General features: G+C 41.4%; 1 protein-coding gene across 1 annotated transcript in view; it reads right to left on the bottom strand.

Annotated features, from left to right (window-relative positions):
• Window positions 1-11,142: 11,142 nt before the first annotated feature.
• The window catches only part of LOC135542583 (inactive dipeptidyl peptidase 10-like), a 39,729-nt gene continuing 29,565 nt past the window's right edge, over window positions 11,143-21,306 (bottom strand). The window contains exons 15-26 of the mRNA XM_064969673.1: window positions 21,201-21,248; window positions 20,840-20,961; window positions 20,468-20,515; window positions 19,852-19,950; window positions 19,015-19,084; window positions 18,572-18,766; window positions 18,054-18,108; window positions 17,870-17,966; window positions 17,526-17,584; window positions 14,336-14,432; window positions 14,137-14,210; window positions 11,143-13,739 (exon numbers count right to left, since the gene is read on the bottom strand). Of these exons, the coding sequence (XP_064825745.1) occupies window positions 13,599-13,739; window positions 14,137-14,210; window positions 14,336-14,432; window positions 17,526-17,584; window positions 17,870-17,966; window positions 18,054-18,108; window positions 18,572-18,766; window positions 19,015-19,084; window positions 19,852-19,950; window positions 20,468-20,515; window positions 20,840-20,961; window positions 21,201-21,248 (1,105 nt within the window). The 3' untranslated portion in view covers window positions 11,143-13,598. The remainder of the gene's footprint in view (window positions 13,740-14,136; window positions 14,211-14,335; window positions 14,433-17,525; window positions 17,585-17,869; window positions 17,967-18,053; window positions 18,109-18,571; window positions 18,767-19,014; window positions 19,085-19,851; window positions 19,951-20,467; window positions 20,516-20,839; window positions 20,962-21,200; window positions 21,249-21,306) is intronic.

The raw sequence follows: 21,306 nt of genomic DNA, 5'->3' as shown, positions 1-21,306 counted from the left end.
AGGTACTACAGTCCACGCAAGTACGACCACTATTCAGTATGTTCCCCAACCTCAGTTTTCTAATTAGCCCAGACCCATCCATTAAGTATACTGGGCAGCAGGCCGGCATACATACGCGTATTACCAACCATACTAACTGTGCTACTTAGAGCCCATGAAGGCAATACATTCTCGTCTTAAAGCTGCGTTCTGCCCGCCTGCACCTATAATGCTCGCTAATTGAATGAAGAAAGAGGAAGTCTGCGCTCATGAGAATGGTGGATTCTGATTGGCTGGCGGCGCACGAGCCTTTCGGTTTCTCCAAACTGTCATTGTTAATCAAGTCTCATCTCTTAACACCGGGCTGGTAGTTATCAATGAGGTTTAGATTAATATTCGGGGCGAAACAGATGATAAATCAGTTGTGCGTAATTAGTGCACACGGCAAGGTTACAGCTGACATGAATTTTTATCTTAATTACGTGGGAAATTTGTTCCATTAATTTAATTTGGCTTGCTCGAATGAGTCCGACACCTAACAAAGTTAATCTTACACCTGTCATTGGCAGCAGGAGAGGAAGTGCTATGTGGGTTTGGGAGGAAGAAGGAAATAGGTTCTTCATGTCGCTGGCTCTTTTAAGTGGTGTGTGTGTGTGTGTGTGTCTGTCTGTTTGTGTGTGTGTGTGTGTGTGTGTGTCTGTCTGTTTGTGTGTGTGTGTGTCTGTCTGTTTGTGTGTGTGTGTGTGTGTGTCTGTCTGTTTGTGTGTGTGTGTGTGTGTGTGTGTGTCTGTCTGTTTGTGTGTGTGTGTGTCTGTCTGTTTGTGTGTGTGTGTGTGTGTGTGTGTCTGTCTGTTTGTGTGTGTGTGTGTGTGTGTGTGTGTCTGTCTGTGTGTGTGTGTGTGTGTGTGTCTGTCTGTCTGTTTGTGTGTGTGTGTGTGGCCATAAAAAGCCAAACAGGAGCACCTCTGCCCATCTGTTACAGTATTTCCCCCAATTCACAGACTCTTTTAGTTTACAACTAGGGCATCATTGGCGGCAGGGTAGCCTAGTGTTTAGAGCGTTGGACTAGTTACTGGAAGGTTGCAGGTTCAAATCCCTGAGCTGACAAGGTACAAACCTGTTGTTCTGCCCCTGAACAGGCAGTTAACCCACTGTTCCGAGGCCGTCAACAAAATTAAGAATTTGTTCTTAACTGACTTGCGTAGTAAAATAAATAAAAACCATGTTGTTGTTAAATTGTAACCTTGATTTGTAGAACTGATGTATCGAATCAGACATTTTGCAGTGGAGGGTTAAATGAGCTCCGTTTTATGGAAGTCACAGAGTGTGACAGCACATTGAGTGTATTATTATTTCTGGCGTCACCAGACAGTGTCAAGGCTGTTCATTGGCTCTCATCAGGGAGAGGAGGCCTCCACAAGGCCACTGTCATGGATAGCTGCTTCATATAATTAGCATACTTGATTCAAAAGTAGGAATAGGACAATAAACCTGGAATTATTCAATCAGATGCCTCATTTTTTCTCGGTAGAATAAGATAATGTAGTAGCAATATTGCAACAGTTTTCATGAACGTACAGTAGTATCGAAATGGGCAAACACAGAAAACAAGACAAAAGAATATGACTTCAAATCAAATCATAGTTTTAAAGTGATTGTCCTTTGGTCAGAATGTATTTATTTTTTTAAGTAGTACTAGTAGTCTATTAGTGCCCTAATAGCAAGCACAATAGTACTACAGGAATTAACTTAATTTAATAAACTCCAAACCATCTACCGATTAGAAGAGAAGGGGGACCCTGAAGGGAGCATCAGACATCCCCCTCTCTGAGGGTGTCTCAGGAGTTGAGATATGCAAAATACACATATTTCTAATTCACACATGCTATACTACGCACGGGTGTGAAATAGGACAAATATAACACCCACAAAATTATGAATATTATTCTCAGGTTCGATATCACCCCGTGATAATTACACAACCAATCCCGTGACACCGAAGGTTAACCGAACAGGAAAGCCCTGAAAATGACGGATTTAAAACAAGAAACAAAGGGGCCTTATATCGAATTCACCTGCTCCTCAGTCATTCAAACTGGCAACTCTATTACCTGGCCGTGATTCACAGTCCATGATGGCCTCCGCCATTCTAATAGAACGTCTCTCCTGCTGTAATACAGACACCTCAGGCTTCAAGCCATTTGTCAAGCCTGTGATTTCACCTGGAAACTAGGTTTAACCCCACGGAGCAGCTCTCAGATCCTCAAACACTTATTTTGGCACGGAGCAGCTCTCAGCTCCTCACACGTCACTTACCCTGGCACGGAGGAGGGCGAGCTAATGATCGACTGATTCAGAAAGAGACACTCAAGAAAATGAAGGGGGAGGAGGGATTGGTAGGTTCAAGTTTACATGACTGTCTTGGTATTATATCATATATTGATGCCTAAAGATGCTGCTGCTGGTGGTGATGATGATGAGGGGTATGAAGAGGATGCTGAGTATCACCAGTAATAGTATTGATTTGAAGTTTTTCACACATTTTACCTCAGACTGCAGCTTCAAGACAACGTGTCAGCATATGATGCCATGGGGAGTTCCTGAGCTGCTCTTTAGACCAGGTGAAGTCTGGTTGAAAACAGGTGAAGGATGTTCCCTGATTAGAAACAGACTCCTAGAGAACATCTCCTCTCTCTTGTTCTACTTCATTGGCCAGGTGATGACCTCTAAGAGCTGGAGAGAACCATTCATCTCTCTAGTTCTGCGTCATTGGCCATGTGATGACCTCTAAGAGCTGGAGAGAACATCTCCTCTCTCTTGTTCTGCTTCATTGAGAGCATCCTGGCGGGCTGTATCACCGCTTGGTACGGCAACTGCTCCGCCCACAACCGTAAGGCTCTCCAGAGGGTAGTGAGGTCTGCACAACACATCACCGGGGGCAAACTACCTGCCCTCCAGGACACCTACACCACCTGATATAACAGGAAGGCCATAAAGATCATCAAGGACAACAACCACCCGAGCCACTGCCTGTTCACCCCGCTATCATCCAGAAGGCGAGGTCAGTACAGGTGCATCAAAGCTGGGACCGAGAGACTGAAAAACAGCTTCTATCTCAAGGCCATCAGACTGTAAACAGCCACCACTAACATCGAGTGGCTGCTGCCAACACACAGACTCGTATATACTGTACTCTATATCATCTACTGCATCTTTATGTAATACATATATCACTAGCCACTTTAACTATGCCACTTTGTTTACATACTCATCTCATATGTATATACTGTACTCAATACCATCTACTGTATCTTGCCTATGCCGCTCTATACCATCACTCATTCATATATCTTTATGTACATATTCTTTATCCCCTTACACTTGTGTCTATAAGGTAGTAGTTTTGGAATTGTTAGCTAGATTACTTGTTGGTTATTACTGCATTGTCAGAACTAGAAGCACAAGCATTTCGCTACACTTGCATTAACATCTGCTAACCTTGTGTATGTGACAAATAAAATATGATTTGATTTGATTTGTTTTGATTTGGCCAGGTGATGACCTCTAAGAGCTGGAGAGAACATCTCCTCTCTCTAGTTCTGTTTCATTGGCCAGGTGATGACCTCTAAGAGCTGGAGAGAACATCTCCTCTCTGTAGTTCTGCTTCATTGGCCAGGTGATGGCCTCTAAGAGCTGGAGAGAACATCTCCTCTCTCTTGTTCTGCTTCATTGGCCAGGTGATGACCTCTAAGAGCTGGAGAGAACATCTCCTCTCTCTAGTTCTGCTTCATTGGCCAGGTGATGACTTCTAAGAGCTGGAGAGAACATCTCCTCTCTCTAGTTCTGCTTCAATGGCCAGGTGATGACCTCTAAAAGCTGGAGAGAACATCTCCTCTCTCTAGTTCTGCTTCATTGGCCAGGTGATGACCTCTAAGAGCTGGAGAAAACATCTCCTCCTCTAGTTTTGCGTCGTTGGCCAGGTGATGACCTCTAAGAGCTGGAGAGAACATCTCCTCACTCTAGTTCTGCTTCACTGGACAGGTGATGACCTCTAAGAGCTGGAGAGAACATATCCTCTCTCTAGTTCTGCTTCATTGGCCAGGTGATGACCTCTAAAATCTGGAGAGAACATCTCCTCTCTCTAGTTCTGCTTCATTGGCCAGGTGATGACCTCTAAGAGCTGGAGAGAACATCTCCTCTCTCTAGTTCTGCTTCATTGGCCAGGTGATGACCTCTAAGAGCTGGAGAAAACATCTCCTCCTCTAGTTTTGCGTCGTTGGCCAGGTGATGACCTCTAAGAGCTGGAGAGAACATCTCCTCACTCTAGTTCTGCTTCACTGGACAGGTGATGACCTCTAAGAGCTGGAGATAACATATCCTCTCTCTAGTTCTGCTTCATTGGCCAGGTGATGACCTCTAAAATCTGGAGAGAACATCTCCTCTCTCTAGTTCTGCTTCATTGGCCAGGTGATGACCTCTAAGAGCTGGAGAGAACATCTCCTCTCTCTAGTTCTGCTTCATTGGCCAGGTGATGACCTCTAAGAGCTGTAGAGAACATCTCCTCTCTCTAGTTTTGCGTCGTTGGCCAGGTGATGACCTCTAAGAGCTGGAGAGAACATCATTATGGAGCTGCCTCAGTAATAAGAAGGCAGACGGGAAAGAGAACAGAGGATCATTGTCTTTGTCAAGTATCCAAGGATTTCAGGCTCTGTAGGATAGTATTTAAAAAAAAAAATTGTAACCATTATTTAACTAGGCAGGAACACCAAACTCTGGATCAACAATACAGCGTCTTAGAATCCAATGTGGGCACCTGAATAATTAAATAATTTAAAAAAAATCCCTATAATCCAGTGTTTTTTTGAGGGCAATACAAAAGTAAATGTAGTCCTACATCTATTAAATGAACTGCTTCACAGTGAATGTGCTGCTATTGTTTTCACAGCGGTGCTGTATTGTGATTATATATTATTTATAATTCATTAATGACTGCATACGAACACGTGCATGTTGTTCCCTTCTGGTGAATGTGTAAGGATTACATTACAAATACAACTTGATTTGATAGATTAGGCTGTACAGCATTTAGCTGAGGCTTGGACAACAGCGCTCTCTTGTGGTGAGAAAAAATATATACTCAAACGCGCCTGTCCAAAACTAAAATGTTAAATTAGAGCACCACCTGCAGGTGAAAAGGCATGGTGTCCCTACAATATGTTCAGTGATATAATTTCACCCTTACCTACAGTATTTATCTCTGCTCTATTCAGTGTCATGCAAGACAACATGCATGTATTGTAACACTGCACTCATATCGCTATTTCATTCATAGATTGTTGCATATTTCTAAATGTCAAGTACTTAGTTCAGTTGTTTGCAAATAACAGCAATGGTTGATGAATTCTGACTACTGAGATGTCTATCTAAGCATCAATCCCCATCACTGTGCCCAGTTTCCACCCTGGCATTGTTCACACCATAGCTGAGGTGGCACTGGCAGATGTATCTACCATTACAGCTCTGGGCTCTATAAATCCCTGGTGCCTCCATTGCTCATTAATCTAGCGGTGTGTTTAGGGTGACTGGGACACAGATGGCATTGAACTAGAACCACTGGAGCCCTGCTAGCTCTTCAGTAGGCCTGGCTAGTTGTCACCAATGGGGTGTGAAGGTGTTTAGAGCTGAGCAGACCTCCAGACCTGCATGCCCTGCAGAGTACCAGATAAGCAGCCTCTTTCTATCTCGCATTGGGGGGAACCTGGAGGGGCTGTCTAGGCTAATTGGAGAGCCAGGAATCAGTGGTTACATTCCACTCACTGTACTAACATCATATGCACAAGCTGTAATCTATCAAGTGGAATGAAAAGAAGGCTACACCTGTATGGCAGGAACGGGCTGATAATGTTGTCTGTCCCTCGTTGTAAGAATGTAGATGGAATTCATTTGTATTGAATCAACAGACAATCTATTTCATGTTCAGTGGTTATTGTACACATGTTCATATGCAAGCCTGATGACTGCGTAGGTCTAAATCACTCATTAGTCACACAGTTCGTGCCAGGTGGTTTGTGCTTTCAGCAGCTGAAACACTGTCCAAGTGGACTGTCTGGTTCTCTGTTTCTGGAATGACAAACTGTAGCAAGAGACCTGATTGGTTGACCAGAACGAGATGGCTTGATGCAACCTGGGCATAACAGGTGCCCCACTAAAAGCTGCAGCTATTCAGGACTCATGGAGGTCCCTCCCTGGTTCCTCCCTCCCCTTCCTTCCCACCCACCCTCGGTAGCTGAGAGCAGCTGCTCCAGCATACAGTAGAGCTGATCTGCAGTAGCCACGGCTCCAGATGTCTCTGCTGGGAGGTATTAGTGGAGGGTCATGCTCTGGAATTTACTGCAAATCTTCCCCATCCTTCACTGCTACCAGAATGTGCAGACCCCCCTGGAGTTTGGCCCTGAGACGAGTTAGCGGGAAGCATTTCAGTGCGATACCTACTGCATTTTTGTAGACCCTAGCATTAGGCCTAGGCTATATCTGTATGAGCTATGCTGAGTTAAGGGAAAGCACTGGTTAATAATGGTTTACTGACTGTAGTGGCTCCCACATGTGTGACAGGTGAGGAGACAAAGTTGAGATCCGTTTTCCCCATCCAGTGAAATAAAAACCTTGTTAAAGCTCAGCTCTGTTTGCTTTTTAAAGCCAGGTGGTTATGGCGATGGCCACTTAAAGGTCAGAGGTCAGAGGGAGTGGGGCATCTATTACTCGACACCGACATGCACTATTTCCACCACCAGGTGCGGAGAGCGCTGTGACAGCCATTGTTAATGGATGGTATGCCACTAATGTGGCGCAGATGTCTTCGCATGTGGTTCCCCCACCGCCACACCGTTTCATTGGAGTGAACAAATTAGGCAGGTGGCCGCGGAACGGAAACTCAGACACAACTGGAGCGTATTCATTAGGGCACATCGTTGCAAAACGTTTAGCAAGGACAATTATAAATGTCTTATTGGAGGTGTTCAAATTGCCCCTCCTTGTCTAAGTCCGTTTTCTACCGTTTCGTGCCTAATGAATACAAACCGGATAATCAAAAGTGATAGGCTTCCTCTCTCAGAACTGTCTGTATGGATATTCCGTGAGAGGACCTATACCAACATGCTGTTTAGAGGCGGGTCTCCATTATGGAATGTATGACACTGTATGCCACATGTTTACTGAAGAAAATAGGCAGGTTGGTTGAACAGCTGAAAAATGTAGGCCTACATCAGGAACATGATTGTGTCCAAAATGGCACCCTATTCCCTATATAGGGGAGAATTAGCTAATGACAAGAGCTGAGCCTTGGTCATGGTGAAAGGAAGCAAATTGTTAAGTCATAAATCCTCATCTTGTCATCCTCTCGATTTGTCTTCTCTGAGATAAGAGGGTTTGCAGAGAAACACGCCATCAACCCCAGAGGGCTTTCACTCTCTCCCCTGTCTGGTCTTGTCTGGAGTGCCACAGCAATAGGACAAATTGTTATTCTGTAGGGAAGACTGATGGTGCAGGAAGTTGAGCAGTGCTATTACAATATCAGAAAGGAAGATAGATATATTGAGCAATGCATACACTTATATGACTTGGCTTTATGTCTGTACTGCTTACGTTTTGCTTTCGTCTTTGCTGCCCCCATCTTTCCCTGAGGGTGGGATTGGAAGCCTCTTCCTTATAGGAAACGTATTTCTGGTTCACTGGTATTATCACAAAAGTAACTTCATGTTTAAAAGTATTAGAAACCTCTACCACAATAATGCATCTGTTAGCCGTCTGCTGTGAAGCGTTATTTGCGAGGGTTAACGTTGGGAGGACTATTTTGGTACTTGAGATGAGGGTACTTCAACACTAGATGGTGCTCTGGTTTTACTCTGAAGTCAAAACAAATCAACAAAGTTGACATTACTCACAAGTCTGTAATGCTGAACCAAAATTTTGGCACATGCCTGCGTTTACACAGGCAGCAAATTTCTGATATTTTTTTCCCTCATTTGTCTTTTGACCAATCAGATCAGCTCTTTTGCCAATAATTGGAGAAAATATCTGAATTGGGTTGCCTGTCTAATTGCAGCTATAGTGACTCAGGGCTATGACTTAGTTGAAACAGGTTATTTGTATGCAGTGTAACCAATGACCATAGTGAGAGGTAACACAATCTTAGTGGTGTACTCAGTGGTTTTTAAACAATTCATATCTGGCTTCCATTTGATAATATCTAAAAGCATTTAATGAAATACCATTTTCTGAGTGTTTATTGAGTGTGGTTTGTCTGAGGCTGAGGGAGGAATCAACATGCAGCCAACTGAGCCACATTCCCTCTCCCACTCCCCACCACAGAGTGAGACATCCAACCAGGCAGGAGTATAGCCTGACAGATAGAAGCATTAGGGAAGATCGGGACCCCGTACACTGACATGGAATCTGAATCTTGGAAGGACATTGGGGAACTACTTGCAAGCCCATTGATCCCATTTATTTAGATGGCAGGCTTATGAACTCAATTTCAGCCATTTCTTCAACATAGAAACATAGCATAGGTCTATGTCAAATCCTCTTCAGTATAATGTGTGTCTTCCATAGTGTTCATCAGTATTCAAGTTAAAACTCTGCAGGGAAAGGCCTTCAATACACTCTTAGACAAAAGGGTTCCAAAAGGGGTTCTGTGGCTGTCCCCATCGGATAAACTTTTTTGGTTTGAGGTAGAACTATTTTGGCTTCCATATGGAACGTTCTGTGAAAAGGGTTCTACATGGAACCCAAAAGGGTTCTACCTTGAACCCTTTCACCTGTGGCGACAGCCAAAGAACCCTTTTTGGTTCTAGATAGAACCTTTTTTTCCCTAAAAGTGTAGTGTTTAACATCCTTCTTTGAGCCACGAAACCAAAACATTAGCTTACTTAGAAAAATGAAGAAATAGTCAATGGAATGTACAGTACATAACGTTAAGTACATGTAAACAACAATACCGTGTGTCTACTCAGATTTAGATAGTACAAAGGGCTTGGAGATATTTTCAACTCAAGATAATCGAGCCAATATAGACTGAATGTGCCTTCTGTATGCATGCATGTACACACTGCCAGTATAGGTTGTGCATCGTTGTATTAATTCAATTACATATCAAGATGATAGAAACGGGAGGAGGTGTTATGTGACATCAAATATACATACAGGTAATAATTTAGGGTTGAGACAACCTCTATTCCTAACGAGAGCTTACACAGCATGGAGATGTGTGATGTTTAGTTCTAGACTTCACATTGCATACACGGTGCAAGTGACAAGTGAGTAGGACGCAGAGCATGGAAACAGACCCTCAGGGCCTGCAGAGGCTAACATGGCCCACAACAACCCATTATTATTTACAGCATTGATACAGGTGTCGGATCGTAATTTGATCACTTGCTTCAAGAGAACTTTCCTGCATGCAGGACATTTTCAACGTGCGGTGTATTTGAGGTTTAAAAGGTTTTCCACTTAGAAATGTCAGACTTGATTTTCCCTTACGAAATGTTTTATCAACCCCTACAAAAATAGCCATTAATTATAATCCACATAATAATTCACATTTCCTGTTGTTGCGGGATTCATTTCCTGTTGTAGGAAACGGGTTCAAAGTAAGCTTTCTGCTCGAAATTTCTCACACAGACCTTCGCCAGAACTGACAGTGGACATAAGAATATTCTCAAGGCATGGGAAGGATAGCCTCAGGACCAGGTCATTTGCCCTATCGTACCAACTCCTCGTCACTCATTGTCAAGAAAAACAATATTTGGCTTGACAATGAAAGTAAGGGAGTTGACAAGAGCACCTTCAGATCTTGGACCAGACTATGAGAAGGAGGCTTCAGGTGTAAGAATGAAAAAAGGGCACATTGATGTTAGCAAGAACTTACAAATGCTCCATATACTGTATGATAAGATGTATTCTGGAGATAAGCAGCTATTTTTTGTGTTGAACAATACAATAAACCAATTCAGCTAGCACAGTTTCGGCTCTTCAGTGATCCATGTGTAAAAGCGTCCTCTGGCTAAGTAGCGAGGATTGCTTACTGTATAATAGGCTAACAAACCATGCAGTGCTACAGTCAATGTCCATTTGACATAGTATCATCCAGGTCAGAATTGTATTCCTTTCTACCACCACCAACACCACCATAGACTTTAAAAAGACAGCAGCAACAGACAGAATTCCTAAGTGCATGAATAATAACAAGGTGCAATGCCCACCACAAGTGAATCTGTCTTGCAACAATGGGATCTCCTCATAAAGAGATGGGAGAAGTGTGCTGTTGTCATTTGGCTCTGTATCCCTCCACATCGCTCAAGCGCAAGGCCTATTTTGTAGCCTGGTTAAACCAGACTGAATGCTGCGCTCACCATTGTCTCACACAATGGGGAAGCATAGAAAACTCAATGTATCAGATACATGGCTCTGAGGCTACCTATTTTGTACTTTCCTTCTCTCAAATAGGTTCATTTGGTCCGAGGAGACTCAGTATGAAGCTGACTCACAGGACAGTGTTTAATTTGTTCCTGTAAAGTAATTAAATCTCTCTCAGTTTATGCATCCCAAATGCCACCCTATTCCCTATATAGTGCACTACTTTTAACCAGAGCCCTATGGTTCTGCAGGTAGTGCACTAAAAAGGGTGCCATTCAGGACGCAAAAAGTCTGTCTGTAAAATAATCACACAAGTCACTGGCTAGATCCATGGGACTACAGTAGAAAATTAGCCGGCTGGCTAATGTGGCACAGATATTTTCACACATGTTGATTAATGTGCATTGCCCCTGTCTAACACACCTAATAAAATCAAGTAAAGATGAATGGCAAACAACCACTATAACAGGGATATCATACCCAATGTGTGCATGGATTTGTATCATATACAATAAATGAATGAACAGCAATAACCTCCAACCTGTTTAACTTACCATCTGAACCACTGGGACACTGAGTAGCCAATGGAAACTTAAGCAGGATTATAGACTTCAGACTTCAGGTTCCAGACATCTGAATGCTGTGCAGAATATATTATTTTGATGCCTATATTTACTTGGCTCTCAGATGGAAAAGTCGACAGAAAGCCTCTCAGTATGAGACCCAAAGAGACCCGTCACAGACAATTCATTGGCAGAACACAGTTGTTTTCTAAACTTCTTTATTGTTCAATCAATCCAAAGACAATGGCTATTCATCTGAAGTGTAACAAACCCCAGTAAAAACAAAGACCGTAAACTCGTACAATATTCTTGTAGGTCAACCCCTGCGACACATATCTCAAAAATATACACACTGTATACTGTAAATGTACAGCTGAAAACAAAATATCATAAGACATGAAAAATAGCACTTTATCAAATAATCCATGGTGTTATGTCCTATGTAACATCACCTAATATGTGTATATATATATATGTGCATGTCAGTAACTGAAAGTAAAATGTACACATTATTAGAGCACATATAGGAATGGGATAAGACAGACGGAAAGCGGTAGAGTTGTGTTCATGCTTATTACAATTGGAATAATGTGGATAAACGTGGGCTTCAACAAAAGTATGCTTTTCACAGTATGACGATACAGCTGATGGTAAAAGCTGTGAAGGGATAAACCAGTGTATCACTGAGTGGAATTTAAAAAAATGTAAAACAAAAATGACATTTAACCCTCAGATTTTGTCCAGCCACTGCATTATTCTACAAATAGAAAGCCTCCATGATCTGTAGTCCTGTATTTTGCAAGCACGCACGCACGCACACACAAACCAAACACACACACACATCACATTACCCCACATCAGCTACAATTAAAGTCAAAAGTTTACATGCACCTCAGCCAAATACATTTAAACTCAGTTTTTCACAATTCCTGACATTTAATCCTAGTAAAAAATCCCTGTTTTCGGTCAGTTAGGATCATCACTTCACTTTAAAAATGTGAAATGTCAGAATAATAGTAGAGAGAATGATTTATTTCAGTTTTTATTTCTTTCATCACATTCCCAGTGGGTCAGAAGTTTACATACACTCAATTAGTATTTGGTAGCATTGCCTTTAAATTGTTTAAATTGGGTTAAACATTTCGGTAGCCTTCCACAAGCTTCCCACAATAAGTTGGGTGAATTTTGTCCCATTCCTCCTGATAGAGCTGCTGTAACTGAGTCAGGTTTGTAGGCCTCCTTACTCGCACACACTTTTTCAATTCTGCCCATACATTTTCTATAGGATTGAGGTCAGGGCTTTGTGATGGCCATACCTTGACTTTGTTGTCCTTAAGCCATTTTGCCACACATTTGGAAGTATGCTTGGGGTCATTGTCCATTGAAGACCCGTTTACGACCAAGCATTAACTTCTTGACTGATGTCTTGAGATGTTGCGTCAATATATCTACATAATTTTCTTGCCTCATGATGCCATCTATTTTGTGAAGTGCACCAGTCCCTCCTGCAGCAAAGCACCCCCACAACATGATGATGTTACCCCCGTGCTTCACGGTTGGGATGGTGTTCTTCGGCTTGCAAGCATCCCCCTTTTTCCTCAAACATAACGATGTTCATTATGGCCAAACAGTTATATTTTTGTTTCATCAGACCAGAGGACATTTCTTCAAAAAGTACGATCTTTGTCCCCATGTGCAGTTGCAAACCATAGTCTGGCTAATTTATGGTGGTTTTGGATCAGTGGTTTCTTCCTTGCTGAGCGTCCTTTCAGGTTATGTCGATATATGACTCATTTTACTGTGGATAGAGATACTTTTGTACCTGTTACCTCCAGCATCTTCACAAGGTCCTTTGCTGTTGTTCTGGGATTGATTTGCACTTTTCACACCAATGTACATTCATCTCTAGGAGACAGAACGTGTCTCCTTCCTGAGTGGTATGACGGCTGCGTGGTCCCATGGTGTATATACTTGCCTACTATTGTTTGTACAGATAAACGTGGTACCTTCAGGCGTTTGGAAATTGCTCCCAAGGATGAACTAGACTTGTGGAGGTCTACAATTTTTCTTCTGCGGTTTCTTTAGATTTTCCTATGATGTCAAGCAAAGAGGCACTGAGTTTGAAGGTAGGCCTTGAAATACATTCACAGGTACACCTCCAACTGACTCATATGATGTCAATTAGCCTATCAGAAGCTTCCAAAGCATGACATCATTTTCTGGAATTTTACAAGCTGTTTATTAAAGGCACAGACAACTTTTTTAGTGTATGTAAACTTCTGACCCACTATATTTGTGATACAGTGAATTATAAGTGAAATAATCTGTCTGTAAACAATTGTTGGAAAAATTACTTGTGTCATACACAAAGTAGATGTCTTAACCGACTTGCCAAAACTTTAGTTTGTTAATTAACAAGAAATGTGTGTAGTGGTTGAAAAACGAGTTTTAATGACTCCAACATAAGTGTATGTCAACTTCCAACTTCAACTATATGTCTTGCCTACATTGGACACCTAATCAACAGCAAACATCACTCGCGAGGGCAGAGCAGTCATTGTACTGCTTCAACATAGCGATCCCAGATCCACACACGGCCCGCCTGCACGTCCTCCTGTCAGTCATCGTCTAACCCCAACCCTGTCAGTCATCATCCTCTTTGCCGATCTCCTCAGGTAGCGGTGTGCTGAAGTCCTGAAAACATGTTCTGAAGTAGCCAACCAGGGACTTAGACAGGTGCTTCTGGCTCTGCAGGGACAGGAAGTGGCCCTCGTCTGGGTAGAGCTGTCTCAAACAAAGGTCAAACACAAGGTCAGTCAGGACAGTACTGTCCAGGATTGGGACTGTCATTTCTGTAGTGAATTGTGGTTACTCTTCTATCAGTTAGAAGGAATAAGAAAGTAACTCAATGTTTTTCCTGAGAGGTGTGTGTGTGTGTGTGTGTGTGTGTGTGTGTGTGTGTGTGTGTGTGTGTGTGTGTGTGTGTGTGTGTGTGTGTGTGTGTGTGTGTGTGTGTGTGTGTGTGTGTGTGTGTGTGTGTGTGTGTGTGTGTGTGTGTGTACGTGCGAGGGTGGTGGGTGAGTGAAAATATATCGGCTAGCAATCAAAACCACTTCAATAATCACATTATATAATCACTCATTCAACATTTTCATTCAAATTTGTTTATCACGGCTCGTACCTGCATTGTGTAGTTCGCTCCAATTTTGATCAAGTGCTTAATCAACTCCGCTGAATGTTGGAAATGAACATTTGCTGAGAAAAGAACAAAAAAGCACCAATTGGATTTGCAAATTGACTTTGAATACAACACCAATCACTGATTTTGACAGATTTAGGATCGTCTATTTTCCATTTCTGTTGGACAACAGGGTATTTACCATCAGCGGTTCCATGAATCAACAGAAAATCCGGTCCTTGCGGTCCTTTCATCATGTTTCCTTGCAACCCTTTCATATTTGGAAGTACTCTAGAAACCTGAAAGAATAGATATGAGAGACAGCGTAACCTTTGACAGGGAGTCATGCTGAGACCAAGGTCTTTCTCACAGATGAGCCCTGTATACACATCAATATAAACATCAATATACACATAAATATTCACATCATTATACACTATACACATCAATATGCACTACCGGTCAAACATTTGAGAACACATACTCATTAACAGGTTTTTCTTTAGTTTGACTATTTTCTACATTGTAGAATAATAGTGAAGACATCAAAACTATGAAATAACACATATAGAATCATGGAGTAACCAAAAAAGTGTTAAACAAATCTAAATATATGTTATATTTGACATTCTTCAAATAGCCACCCTTTGCATCGATGACAGCTTTGCACACTCTTGGCATTCTCTCAACCAGCTTCATGAGGTAGTCACCTGGAGTGTTGTGTTGAGACAAGGTAGGGTTGGTATACAGAAGATGGCCATATTTGGTAAAAGACCAAGTCCATATTAAGGGCAAATAAAGCTCAAATAAGCAAAGAGAAATGACAGTCCATCATTAAGACATGAAGGTCAGTCAATATGAAACTTTGAAAGTGTATTCAAGTGCAGTCACAAAAACCATCAAGCTGGATGAAACTGCATCTCATGAGGACCGCCACAGGAATGGAAGACCCAGAGTTATCTCTGCTGCAGGGGATGGGTTCATTAGAGTTACCAGCCTCAGAAATTGCAACCCAAATAAATGCTTCACAGAGTTCAAGTAACAGACACATCTCAACATCAACTGTTCAGGGGAGACTGTGTGAATCAGGCCTTCATGGTTGAATTGCTGCAAAGAAACCACTACTAAAGGACACCAATAATAAGAAGAGACTTGCTTTGACCAAGAAACACAAACAATGGACATTAGACCTTTGGTCTGGAGTCCAAATAGAAGATTCTTGGTTCCAACCGCTGTGTCTATGTGAGATGCGGTGTGGGTTAACGGATGATCTCCACATTTGTATTTCCCACCGTAAAGCATGGAGGAGGAGGCGTTATGGTGTGGGGGTGCTTTGCTGGTGACACTTAACCAGCATGGATACCACAGCATTCTGCAGTGATATGCCATCCCATCTGGTTTGTGCTTAGTGGGACTATCATTTGTTTTTGAACAGGACAATGACCCAACACACTTCCAAGCTGTGTAAGGGCTATTTGACCAAGAAGGAGAGTGATGGAGTCCTGCATCAGATGATCTGTCCTCCACAATCCCCCAACCTCAACCAAATTGAAATGGTTTGGGATGAGTTGGACCGCAGAGTTAAGGAAAAGCAGCCAACAAGTGCTCAGCATATGTGGGAACTCCTTCAAGACTGTTGGAAAAGCATTCCAGGTGAAGCTGGTTGAGAGAATGCCAAGAGTGTGTAAAGCTGTCATCAAGGCAAAGAGTGGCTATTTGAAGAATCTCAAATATAAAATATATTTTGATTTGTTTAACACTTTTTTGGTTACTACATGATTCCTTATGTGTTATTTCATAGTTTTGATGTCTTCACTATTATTCTACAATGTATAAAATAGTAAAAATAAAGAAAACCCATGAATGAGTATGTGCTCTAAAACATTTGACCTGTGGTGTACACCATACTTATCAATATTCACATCAATATGCACTATGTACATCAATATTCACTATAAACTATACACATCAATATACGTCAATTTTCACATGAATATTCACATCAATACACGAAAAGCTAAACAAAACCTCAGGTTTGAACAGAAAGCAAAATCTGAGGGAAAAACAACCACAGCACTGAATAAATAGATTGCGTTAAACAATTAGCCTTGTTAAATCAGACTGCTCACTTATTCCTTCACTTCACAAACAATGCCGAGCACAGTGTTCAGTCTGGTTGAGCCAGGCTACAATACAGGACTGGATCAAACCTGTCTAACACCCCAGGGGATCCAGTGTGTTGCTTCATTATAAATCTTCTTTGGGATCTGTGTCACTTCCACGGGACGGTTAAGCTAACGTAGGCTGATGCGATTAGCATGAGGTTGTAAATAACAAGACAATTTCCCAGGACATAGACATATCTGATATTGGCAGAAAGCTTAAATTCTTGTTAATCTAACTACACTGTCCAATTTACAGTAGCTATTACAGTGAAAGAACACCATGCTATTGTTTAAGGAGAGTGCACAGTTTTGAACATGAAAGTTATTAACAAATTAGGCACATTGAAACAAATTTTTTAACAGACATGTAATGGTTCATTGGATCAGTCTTAAACGTTGCACATACACTGATGCCACGTAGTGTCCAAAATCTAAATTGCACCTGGGCTGGAATAATACATTATGGCCTTTCTCTTGCATTTCAAATATGATGGTACAAAAAAAATACAAAAGAACGGTTGGTTTTGTCTTTGTATTATCTTTTACCAGATCTATTGTGTTATATTCTACTACATTCCTTTCTCATTTCCATAAATGTCTAAGTGTTTCCTTTCAAATGGTACCAAGAATATGCATATCCTTGCTTCAGGGCCTGAGCTACAGGCAGTTCGATTTGGGTTTGTCATTTTAGGCGAAAATTGAAAAAAGGGGCTAATCCTTAACAGAACGTGCCTTTTTCCATCTACCTCTAAGGACTGTATGAGTGATGCCCCGCTGTTCGTTTATGATCAATTTGACCTACTTCTCTGGACCAGCATCATTTACATGTTAAATGGCTGGAACTGTGTGGCCCACATATCAACAACCCACTTTCAGGGGAACACTTTCACTGATAACACAGTAATCTCACACAGGAAGTTGTACAGCTTCACTAGTTATTATTCTGACTGATGAACAATACCTGGCCCATGAACATACGCACACACAACAATTTGCGCACGTACATACACATAAATACGAACACCCAACACACACATACACACACACACACATGCACACACACACGCACACACACACGCACACACGCACACACACGCACACACACATGCACACGCACGCTTCAGTGTGACAGTTCCCGCTGTTCTCCAATCTGCTGTGATATACTATAGAACAACAAATAGAAAAGCATCAATAACAACAACAGATGGACTGTGATAAACAACTTACTTGATATCTGTTGTCGTTCTTTGACGTCAGGCCAAAGTATCGCTCTGAAAATGCTGAAGCTTCATGTGGAGAAAGTACGCAACATTTCAAAAAAGTATTCAGTTCTTTCATATCCAATTTCATTGATAATCACATTTGTACAATATTTAATGTAATTTCTTGTGGAAAATGTACTCACACAAAACACACAGCACCGGTTACCCAATCCTAGATTGAGCCTAAACCTAGACTCAAAAACCTATTTCAATGGAGATTGTCCATTCAGCTTGCTTTTCAATTCAGGACTAGGTTTAATCTGTCAAGGAAACTGACCTAAAGGGTACAATCATGGAGACATTACTTACCGTAAAGTTTCCAGTCAACCACTGGGGAATTAGCAGCTGCACACTTAATCAGGGCAGTGGACCTCAGAAGCATCAAGGTGAGGTAAGCACCGTATCCCTGGAAAGAAAAGAACACCTTCACTTGTTGAACACGCCCGTGAGTGTGAAGCATGGTGATCAACTGAAAGACAGCAGTTAAACTTGCCTTTCCGTAGATTCCGATCCGCGCGCGGTCAATGTATGGGAGTGTCATCAAGTATCTGTAATGAGTAAAAAATAAATGCAACCCAAAACAGAATGACAAATTATTTTTACAGACATTTCATGAGGGCTTTAACACAGATGACTGGGGCACGACCATGACATTCATTTTCAATGGATTTCAATGGAAAGGGGACAATGTTGTGTCGCACCATATTACATCCTGTCTTATGGTATTGTCTTATATCATATTGTATGGCATCGCACCGCACTGTATATAGCATTACATCTTATATATTGCATATCATATCATATCATATAACAGTGTATATCGCATCGTATTGTATTCTATGTTCTATATATATATACATATTCTATCATATACTGTCCATAATGTCTATACATCTCATCATATGTAAATAAATACATATATATATATATATATATATAGATATGATATAATATATATATATATAAATACATATATATATATATATATCACGCTGGTCGGAGGTTACATACTCCAGTGCAGCTATCTGGTCCTGAACATCCACGGTACCCAGGCGCTGGTGGACCTGCTGCAGGACTCTCAGGCCCCGGAAGCCTGTCCCCCTGCCGTCCAGCCTGGCCACGATCACCTCATCACAACTTACCAGCACCGAGTCCCAACCCAGCTCATACTCATCACTCACCGACTGACTGCCAGGCCAACCATCACTAAGACAGGGGCGGTAGGGGAGGGTGGTTAATTAAGCTTCTCAAACAAGATGACAAATTTAAAGTTCCATATTATGTGAAAACATATTCCCGTAATTAAAGAAAGCATAATCTCACATCATGGACTTAGAAAATCATTGTGTTTGTTCTCAAGGTAACATACTCAGTTCTAAACGTATTGCTGAATGAAAATGTACTGAAGACTATGTAACTATGTTAGAACGCTAGGAAAGAGGAGCGATGCTTACACAATCAAAAGAAGGCCATAGAGAAGAGATTCAGAAAAGTCAAGTGGATAGGTGAGTTTCAAAGGCAGCTCTGTGAGGAAGAAAATACTGAATTACATTAGTTATTAAAATAAACAATATAGTGTAGAGAGAGAGAGAAAAATGTGACCGACTGACTACAGAGCAGAGAGAGAGAGACAGAAACAGAGACGACACAGTGGCAGAATACCCAAACTTAAGGAAAGCTTTGACTGTGTACAGACTCAGTGAGCATAGCCTTGCTATTGAGAAAGGTCGCCGTAGGCAGACATGGCTCTCAAGAGAAGACAGGCTATGTGTACAATGCCCACAAATACCACAGTGTTCCATCACAGCAGCAAGATTTGTGACCTGTTGCCACAAGAAAAGGGCAGCCAGTGAAGAACAAACACCATTGTAAATACATCCCATATTTATGTTTATTTATTTTCCATTTTGTACTTTAACCATTTGTACATTGTTACAACACTGTATATAAATATAATATGACATTTGTAATGTCTTTATTGTTTTGAAAATTCTGTATGTGTAATGTTTACTGTTAATATTTATTGTTTATTTCACTTTTGTATATTATCTACCTCACCTGCTTTGGCAATGTTAACACATGTTTCCCATGCCAATAAAGCCCATTGAATTGAATTGAGAGAGAGAGAGAGAGAGACAGAGAGAGAGACAGAGAGAGAGACAGAGAGAGAGACAGAGAGAGAGAGACAGAGAGAGAGAGACAGAGAGAGAGAGAGAGAGAGAGAGAGAGAGAGAGAGAGAGAGAGAGAGAGACAGAGACGGAGATATACACAGAGAGAAATGGTTAGTTACCAAAGTCTTCACTTGGAATAACCCTGACATCTGACTTCGAGATCTTTTTGATTTCCAAGGCAGCTCTCAGAGGCATGTTGTTGTCCAATATAAAGTAAGCTGTGAGGATAAAGTGTGAAAGTAACCATTGACACGCTGTGTGTAAAGAGACAAGGATAGCGATTATATGGGGTATTAAACTGTGATGGAAAAATCAATCAACATATTGTTTCACGAAGCACATTCATTTGAGTTGAACATTTTTCTAATACAGTTGGCTGACTTCACATAGGCCACTGCATCTAAACCACATGTCCTGTGATCCTTTGTTATAGACTGTCACCAATCACATCATTTCAGTACAATTATGCCTCATATTCAGTATCACTGAAAAGCATCCAGGCATATAAAAGACAAATCAATACAATTTGCATTAAAAAAACACTTCCCAGATGCTCATTTAAACCTTGGCAGAACATTTCATTTGAACAGCTGTTGAAAATGTATTTCACACGATTGTGAAACACAGCCAACAATCTCGTGGCCAAATATGAAATAGGAACCATTAAAACAGACTGGAAATAGTACGGTACAGTACAGGACACGAGAATTCATATCAATACTTAGTATTACTCACCGGTTACATCATTAAAACTCTGCAGCATCACAGATGGAGCACCTGGACCTATGGAACAGAAGATACTCGAGCAATACTGCATGGCATTGTTTTGAGACTGAAGAAATGTTCAGTAGGATTTCCTAACATGGTTTTATAGTAGTATCGTAGCTACCCTAGGCTATGTGAGCCCAACAACGTCACCCGTGGGATATACTGATTCAAGCAGTGGTTCGGAGACCCAGGCGCCATCTGCTAATGTATCATAAAATACATCATGGCATAATTACTCCCTAACCATGTCTCATACATTACCCAGAACAGGTTGGGTTTTACTACATACAGCTGTATTTGGCGGAATTGATATCCAGAAGGAAAAAGCACAGACCTTACCTTTACACTGTAGAATAACATGCTGTTTGTTCGGGCTGATGTCTGCATCAAAGAACGCGCATGCTTCCTGGTTCACCTCACAGGTCAAACATCGTTGAGAGAACAGACCAATAGTAGATGCACTGAAAGAGGGATTTTTGTGTTGGTTTGTTGAAGCACTTCTTCGCATTCTTGAGATAATTGCATTTCAACAATGTATTATGTCTATGCAATACTACGGATGGGGTTAGATACACTGTAGCTGAATAGGGCTAACAGCTCCTAGAATGCAGCTGAAATGTCTGGTGTTATTGAGAAGAATGTTTTTGACATACAGCATGCGCATTTCTTGATGGGAAAACGTTTTGGAATCATTTCTCACCTGTACACGTGTCTCTTTTGTGGAGAGTCTTGAGTACTGATAAAATATCTATATAGGTGAAAGCAGAATGACTTTAACCAGGGCAAGTACAATCATCTACAGTTAC

This window comes from Oncorhynchus masou, chromosome 6, assembly GCF_036934945.1.
Source record: "Oncorhynchus masou masou isolate Uvic2021 chromosome 6, UVic_Omas_1.1, whole genome shotgun sequence".
NCBI lineage: Eukaryota > Metazoa > Chordata > Actinopteri > Salmoniformes > Salmonidae > Oncorhynchus > Oncorhynchus masou.
The sequence above is the reverse complement of the archived record's forward strand: the minus strand, read 5'-3'. Positions and strand labels throughout refer to the sequence as shown.